Source organism: Aythya marila (assembly GCF_965140915.1).
Source record: "Aythya marila genome assembly, chromosome: 5".
In the NCBI taxonomy this organism is placed as follows: domain Eukaryota; kingdom Metazoa; phylum Chordata; class Aves; order Anseriformes; family Anatidae; genus Aythya; species Aythya marila.
The window spans coordinates 8,732,140-8,740,809 of record NC_139046.1 but is presented as its reverse complement, the minus strand read 5'-3'; the positions used below and the strand labels follow the sequence as shown (position 1 = coordinate 8,740,809).

At 38.2% G+C, this 8,670-nt stretch overlaps 1 protein-coding gene across 1 annotated transcript in view; it reads right to left on the bottom strand.

The window, feature by feature from the left end:
- The window catches only part of AHNAK2 (AHNAK nucleoprotein 2), a 54,815-nt gene that overhangs the window by 25,309 nt on the left and 20,836 nt on the right, over positions 1 to 8,670 (bottom strand). Inside the window, exons 2-6 of the mRNA XM_082762522.1 lie at positions 3,892 to 3,962; positions 3,024 to 3,113; positions 2,203 to 2,259; positions 1,468 to 1,609; positions 529 to 710 (exon numbers count right to left, since the gene is read on the bottom strand). Coding sequence (XP_082618648.1) covers positions 529 to 710; positions 1,468 to 1,603 — 318 coding nt within the window. The 5' untranslated portion in view covers positions 1,604 to 1,609; positions 2,203 to 2,259; positions 3,024 to 3,113; positions 3,892 to 3,962. The remainder of the gene's footprint in view (positions 1 to 528; positions 711 to 1,467; positions 1,610 to 2,202; positions 2,260 to 3,023; positions 3,114 to 3,891; positions 3,963 to 8,670) is intronic.

The window sequence follows — 8,670 nt, the reverse complement described above, 5'->3', positions numbered from 1 at the left end:
AAAGTATACCATCGTTGCAAAACATCTCTCTGTATTGCTGTATAAATACATGTATATATGAAGAGAAAATATGCAAAAATAATTTTGAATGTGGTGAAGACCTGTGAGCAGATCCTGCCTATGGAGATATCAGGGATTCAACATATTTTTATGATAATATTTCATTGCTGAGCTTTTGAGAAAAATATTTACTGGTATCTTACACTTTGAAAATATTGAACATAAATATTAGAGTTTACCTGAGCTCATTCAATCAGTGAACTTAATAACAGAAACAGCTCTGACTCACTAGAGAAGAATGTTTTTCTACCCTAAATCAAGATTGTGTTTTTATCCAAAATCTATAGTCTTGCCCAGAATGTTTATAAGGATGCAAATATTGTGTGGGATTTTTTTATTCTAATGAATATTCATATTAGTAAGAAGATGTTTTAAGAAGAAAAGCACTGTATTTTCTAATCAGTATTTCCACATAGCATGTTGCTACAGTGTTATACAAGCTTTGTAAATTAATCAAGTAACTAGTACCTGACTTAATCTTTCCTTTTTGTACTGGGCTGTAGAGTGAATATGTTCCAGCTCTTCTTTCCCAGCAATTTTTCTTTTGAGGCTGAACTGGACTCTGTATGGCTCAGAATATTGAAGAATCTTAAGTGCATCTTCATATTTGATGTTATCAAAAAATATTGTGGCGCTTAGAAGCTGATCACCTGCAAAAAGAATCAGACATCATGTCAATTAGTTTGTATTTTCTTGTGATTTTTCAGAATCTGCTGAATTAATGTTCATACAAGAGAAAAATATTTAACAACTTCTATTGATTTACAATATAAAATTATGTTCACAGACTAGAATTACAGAATAGTTAAGGTTGAAGGGACCACTGGAGATCATCTAGTCCAACCACTCTGCTTAGGGCAGGGTTAATGACAGCACCTTGCTTCAGTCTGTGCGCAGTCAGGTTTTGAATATTTCCAAGGGTGGTGACTCCATAACTTCTCTGGACAATCTGTTTCAGGGTCTGACCACCCTGCCAGTAACAGTTTTTTCTTATATTTTTTTAGACTTTGGACTTCTGTTCTTGATTAAATCACTATTTATCGGAGTTCTGTGGCAGAATATTTTGTAGAAGAATGAAAGGCAGGTTCTTTGTGAATGTAATAATGAGTTGTTTTTTCTCTCCATTTTAATTGTGTATATACTACTTTCTATATAACCTTTTCACTATTCCAGTGAAAATTTGATTTTTTTAATGGTATTCAAAACAATTCACATATTGTTAATAATTAAGAAACTTATCTTGGAAATTATTAATATGGAAAGGTCATAATATTAGTTGGCTTGGCATCTTCTATTTCTATTATCTAAACAGATGACAGATCAGGCAGGTATCTATATACACAGAGATATATGCCTGATTATTATAAAACTTAAAAAAAAAAAAAAAATTAGAAAATCAGACTGTACCTTCTCTCAGACTAAATACTTTTGAAGCAGGAGACTCCTTAAGTACTTTTTTAATAAATATTCCTTCATCTCCTCCACCTGTCACGCTAAAACCACTAGCACCAGCTTCCACTTCTGTTTTCAAGGTCACTTCCATTGTCTCCTAGATGTAGAAAAAGGTTTGAATTTATGATTACTCATTTGTATTAAAGTATTTAAGATTGTACAATGAGAAAAGTGAGAGTTCTCAGGTGTATTTTCAGTGGCTTAAGAAAGATTGTCTAAAGCAGACAATGTACTTGTTCAGTGTGAGTCAAGTCTGTTCTAAATTAAATTAAGCACATGTGTTAGGTCCTTGCTGCATCAGGGCCACAGGGAAAATAGATTATAATCTGAATATGTGAAACATATGGAAGTTTATAGGGCTGAAAGTCTGCATTTTCTGTGAAGATGTTAGGCACCTGAAATAGAGTCAACAGGCCAGAAAAGTCAGAATAAGAGTCAGTACTGTACTATACTGAAACCAGAGAAGACTAAAGAATGTTGAAAAGAATAACAGAAGGACCACAAATAGGGCAAGTAAGTGTTTATACCTGCTTGTGCCCCAGTGAACAATTTTTGAAGTTCCTGGCCAAACCAAGTCTAAAGTGATTCTTTGCCCATTTGTCCTTTCTGTCTACCCATCCACACCTGCATAACAGACTTTACTGTTTTGCAAACCATACACCTAAAACTACTGAGTGTTTTTAGACTGACCTGTGGATGACTCTGTTTTGATTTGTCTGTAGAATATTTTTTGTTTTCTTCTTGAAGCTGAAAAATAAATTTCAATTGTTTAGTGTTAATAATTAGTTCTGTTCTAAAGTTCAACAAAATGCTTGATTTAGACCAAGAACTGAGGCTGACTTTAGTGGCAACATAGTTAAATTTGGGATATACAAGTAAAATGTACAGTGTTAATGATTTAACTACATAATCCCCAGTAGTAAATTAGATGCAGGGCCTCCCTGACTTGTACCAAAATTTGAAGGAAATGAATGCCAGAGAGCAGTTGCATCAAGACATTGAGATCTTTTCTCAAGTAGCATATTTCTCATGCTTTCATCTTTGTGAACAGCACACGTTTTTCATTTATTTGATTTCAGCATGAACTTCAAAACATTGACTACTTAACACGAGTGTGCTAATTAATTTTTTTACTTTTGAATAATGAATAGATACGGGTACTTTTGAAATATGTATTAGATTCAAGTAAGTTAAATATTTTAACTAGGAAAAGTGTTATAATTTTTTGGCACCTTGTGCCCCAGGTACCTTAAAAATGAAGTCAAAAGCTTTTTTTTTTTTTTTTTTTTTTTTTGCCAAGAAAAAAGAACACAACCAACAACAAATCAATTAAAACAAAACAAAGACAAACAAACAAACAATCATCAATGAACATGACCCTTAATGAACATGGCAGGGAGGGAGACAACACATCATTGTATATGGCATTTGAGCCTTGGCTTGTTGTAGGGGCTGAAGTCCTTTCAATCAATCTGATAAAGCCATGCTCCTATGAAACTTCAGTGTCTTGCCTTTAAATATTCTTCTTCTATGGAATATTCATAAACTGGAGAGGAACCCTGTGGCCTTGGACGGATGTCTTCTACTGCCACTTCATTAACCTGAGGAAAAGAAATGAGTGGTGGAAAAGGCACAACCAGGGTTAAGCAGTGACCCAATTTTTTAGGAGAGATTTTCATATTAGGCACAGTCTCTTTCTGTGTACACATCTTTTATTAGCAACGGTGAATACAGAATAATGAATAGCTCTTTCCTTTGGTCAACAACAAACATAATGCTCATTTAAGGATGCTATTCAAGAACACGAGGGACAGACTCCAGAGCGACAAAAGTGCTGGTAGAGTGACTGGTTTTCTTTACAAACTGTATGCATCAATGGGCTGAACAGACTCAAAATACTAACAGATCAGTTAGTGACAACTGAAAAAGGCTATAACACTGCCATACCCTGCTTTATTTGCAAGGTTAAACTTTGCATCTTGCAACTTCAGACTTTATTGCCATCTATAAACAAGCAAATCATGGGAGAGTCCCACAACAAGCTTTGCTGACAATCATCAGACTGTGGGAAACCAGCAAAAACTTTAAAGAAATGTAATTGTAGTGAACAGTCATGTCCTATTTTGCTAGGTCTTGGTATTAAACTCATGCTGGTGAATCATGGTCAACAGCAGATCACACCATGTTGAAGCATCATTCCGGCTTTTGAGCTGGCGGACTAATCCCAAGCAGAAATACTACAAGCTACAGTATTTCTGATTTGAAAAAGAATCACAAGCAAGACCCCACTATAAAAAAAAAAAAAAAAAAAAAAAAAATTGAAGATCCCAATTTCACAATGCAATTTAAAACAACAACAACAACAAACCAAAAACTCACAGAATCTTCATCTTCTGCATCAGCATCAGCATCTCCCGGAGGCTCTGCCGGTCTCAGCTGTCGTCCAGAACCTGAAAGCAGCACACAGGTTGTGGGTGTCCGTGTGAGCCTTGCAAAGCACAGAGCAGCGAGCTTCCAAACTGAAGCAACCCCGAGCAGCACTCCTGGAAAAAGCGTGCAGCCAGCAGTAGGAAGGCCTGCTTTTGTTTAAATTCCTTATCTCAGATCGCATTAGGGTGATTTTTCCAAAAATACCAGACATGTTCATATCCAGAAACATAAAGGCTTTTGCAAAATAAAATGAAAAAATCAAAGAAGGAAAAAGAAGAACTAGAAGATGGCCTGACTTTTTGCTTATTGACTACCAAGGGGGCTTAAGGTAGGCCTGGCAGGGTTTTGGCAGTGGGGTTGCAGGGTGGTCTCTGTGAGAGAAGAGTGTGACTGTCCTATGACAGATGCAGCTGGTACCAGCTGGTTCCAGCTGGTTCCAGTCAGTGCCTGCTGGTTCCAGATGGTTCCAGATGGTTCCAGATGGCTTGGTAAGGCACGGGACATATCCACTCCCTGCAATGCTAACCCGATCAGAGGAGTTTCTGGCACCTCTGTGAAAGCAAGTTTAAGAAACAGCGGTAAACACCGAGAAAGAAGGAACAATGCTAGAGGAGGAGGAAGAAGCAGAAGAACACACCAGAGCAGGAGGAGAGAGGAGACACGGAGAGCAGGAGAAACACCAAAGCAAAATTGCAGCTTGAGTAGGAGCTGAAGTAAAAAGCTGAGTGGGCATGGAAAGCAGGTTTGATTCTGATGGGTGGAGGAACCCACACTGGAGCAGCTGAGTGTGAAACAAGGAGCTGAAAAAGAAAAGCAGCCCCAATCTGCTGACCCCTACCTCCCACACAGCCCCTGGCCTCCCTGAGGTGAGGGGACTGGAGACCAGAATTTGTCTGGAGGGGAGCTGAGATGTTTTTCCCAAGTGTGTGTTTGTTTGTTGATGGAGGTTGTTTTTTTCTTTCTTTCTTTCTTTCTTTCTTTTTTTTTTTTTCTTTTTTAAAATCATAATTGGCATTTAAAAGTTTAAAAGTTTGCTAATTGGCAATATATTAAAGTGATTGAAATTCCCCACCTAGAAACTTTTCCTTGACTGTGATAGAGGTCTTAAGGGAGTAAGCATCATGAAGTTTTGATAGTCATAAAGACTCTGCTTTTATGGTTTTTAAAAGAATTCAGGGCAGAGAGGAGAAGGAATGAAGGAGAAGGGCTGTTTGAAAATATGATTCTTTTGAAATGTCTGAAGTTGAGCAACAAAGAATGAAAACAGCATGAATATATTATCTTTTTTAGCGATCTGGGTTTAGCCAGTAGATGACAGTGTGGCCGAGTTACACAGTCCCTGATGCACAGGATATTCTAATACATACATAAGTCTTGTCCTGATGATTAGACCTCTTTCCTGTCTCCATGACATATTGTTTTCAAGGCATCAGGCTGTCTCTCTCTCTCTCAGGACCAATTCTGCATAGTTCTGGCTCTCCTAAACATATCCCCTGGCTTAAAAATATGCTTGAACACTAGAGAAGACAGCCACAAGCAAAATTGTGTGATTTGTTCATTGTCTACTTTAAATGAAGAATTCTTGGCTGGAAAATGACATTTTTGACTTTGGATATTGCATGCTGTGTGTGCAGACAAGCTGGCATGTCTTCTGTATGCATGCAATCACTCTACAAGTTGCCAAGCTCTTGTTAAAATGGCTGTGATTTTGATAGCCTTTTTACATAGTTTGCTGATCTCCTACATTTCTTTTTTTTTTTTCCTTGACTTTTTTTTTTTTTTTCTTCTACATATGATATTATTTACTATAGGCAGGCTCATAAAAGATCTGTGCCATGCGATCAGTGATGGACCACTTCAATAAGATGAATGGTGATAACGTGCTTTCAGTGGGAATGTCCCATGTCAGTCTGGGGGCCAAATTTCCAAACTTGACTGAACAGAGGACACCTTACCCATGTGTACATCTTCTTAATCATCTCTCCTACGGTATTTTAGCTCCAGAGAATTAGGATCAACTTAGAATGTAGTGGGACTGACAGACCTTGCCTCCTTTAGTATTCACAGGACTAGTTGTGACCCCTACGATGGACAATTCCAGAAAATGGTCTTAATGCAGGCCCTAATTCAGATTAAAGACCTAAATATAATGTTTTGATTTTTTTTCTTCCAAAAGCTCTAGCATTTGCAATTTTCAGAAACTCGATAAAATTGGAAAATGAGCATTTATATGTGTATTTATATGAACCTGGTTTTAGGCATTTCTACTTGAAATTTCTGGAATTCATTCATGAAACTCTTTACCACATTTATTTTAATGAGTATCATATGGGGAGAAGAGCTGCAGGACTGAGGTTTGATTGTTTAATTTGCTTAGTGCTTCTAAATATTCAGGTGCCAACAGCAAATTTTATGGCTATTACTAAAATTCCAAGAAATTGTAAGGACTTAGGCTTGTGGCATTGCCGTATTTTTCACTTGGGAAAATCCCACCCACGAGCTTTGAAGTCCAGTAGAATGACTTAACAGAATAGTACTTGGATTGCTAGAGCTTTTGCACTTTAGTGCAGCACTTTAAGGCTAGTTACAGCATTGATCCCTGGTGGCTGCCAATGATTTGCTACTGGAAAACTGAAAGGAAAGAATTATCTGGGAGGATTTTTGGACTGGTTCACTGCTGTTTCTCTTGTTTTACTCTGGTGTAACTTTAGTGGCATTTTAGCTGTCTAGAACAGGAGCAATGCAAGTATGAGGTTCTCCAGCTAGGGGCTTATAGAATCATTTAGGTTGGAACAGACCTCTAAGATCATCCAGTCCAACCATTAACGTAGCACTGCCAAGTCCACCATTAAACTATGTCACTAAGCACTACATCTAAATGTTTTTGAAGTCCTCCAGGGATGTTGACTCAACTTGGTAGCCTGTTCCAATACTTCACAACCTTTTCAGTAAAGAAGTTTCTCCTATTATCCAACCTAAACCTCCCCTGGAGCAACTTGAGGCCATTTCCCCTCATCTTATCACTTGGTGCTTGGGAGAAAAGCCTGATCCCCACCTCACTATTTCCTCCTTTCAGGTCGTAGTAGAGTGCATAGGTCTCCTTTGTAGATCTCCTTTGTAGGTCTCCCCTGAGCCACCTTTTCTCCAGGCTAAACAACTGCAGCTCCCTCAGCTGGTCCTCATAAGACTTGTTTGCTAGACCCTTCACCAGCTTCATAGCCCTTCTTTGGACATGCATCAGCACCTTGATGTCCTTGTAGTGAGGGCCCAAAACTGAACACAGTACTCAAGGTGCGGCTTCACCGGAGCTGAGCACAGAGGGACAATCACTTCCCTAGTGCTGCTGGCCACACTATTTCTTATACAAGCCAGGATGCTGTTGGCCTTCTTGGACACCTGAGCACACTCCTGGCTTGTGTTCAGACAGCTGTCAACCAATACCCTAAGGTCCCTTTTCACAAGGCAGCTTTCCAGCCACTCCTCCCGTAGTGTATCATGGGGTTGTTGTGCCCCAAGTGCAGGACCCAGCACCTAGCCTAATGGTCTGCACTAGCTTGAATGTCCCTGTATAGTTTGCACAGTTGATTTATCTTGCCATCCAGCAGGGCATATCCTATAGGTTCTAACAGAGGAAAAACTCTAAAAACCAGTTACTTTAAACTAAGTATGCAAAGAATGATTAGGTGACCAGTACCTTCACAATCTTCCTGTTACTAAGACTGTGCTATCCCTAAAACCCAAGAGAATTAGATCATCACTTTCTGCAATGAGACCTGAACACTTACTTCATATCAGGATGACATTTTAAAGCAACAAATTACACTGCTAAATATTGTTCAGTGTGGTGGGTAAAAGCCTCTACTCATCTTGTGTAGGAAGGGAAAGAGTCCTCCTGTGAAAGCCCTTACTAAACTGCTACATTTCCTAAATGGTAATAGCAGGATGCTTTCCTACAAAAAGGAGCAACGAACTACAGGGCAAATGGAGATGCAGCTGAGATTACATGGAGGGACATCAGCTACATAAATGACCTCCCTTCCCGAAGCTTCACAATTAGGGCCTTTGCAACCATCTGATTTCCCCAGACTCCGTGTGCTTGTATATTAGTTCTCCTCTCTACCACAGTCAACCTATATCAGCAAAGACTTCTTGTACCCCTCATTCCCACTGTAGAGTAGGTATAAGATTTGCTTTAGATTTTTTCCCTAAAAGCAATATCTATAAAAGAGGGGAATTACAGTACATTGATGAATTCCGTTTTCAGCAAAGCCTTCTTTTTGTTTATAAAAGACTGTGCCAGTAAACTATAATTTATATGCATGTCATTCTCATGCCCCAAATAGTAACGATGCCAACATTTTATAGGTTTTAACTTTTTTTATATAAATCCTGGACAACCAGTGCTTTGTTCAAAATGTTTTCATAAACAAGATGGAATTTACATCAGTGACTACTTCTAATAGCCAGTGAACTGACTTCAGAACAAGGGAATTTTTTGAAAGTAGGCAGTAGGAGTTACATAGAATGGAACATTTTCATATCATATGACTGAAAATTGTGTTTGCTTTCTAAAATACATTTTTAAATTATTATTATCTTTAATCTAGTAACCCAGCTGGGCAGTTTTGGGTAAAACTGCAAAAATGTAAAACCAATACTTTTTTTGGTGTGCACATTCTGTGGACAACAGTTTCAAAAAAAAAAGAAAAAAAAAAAAAGAGAGAAACT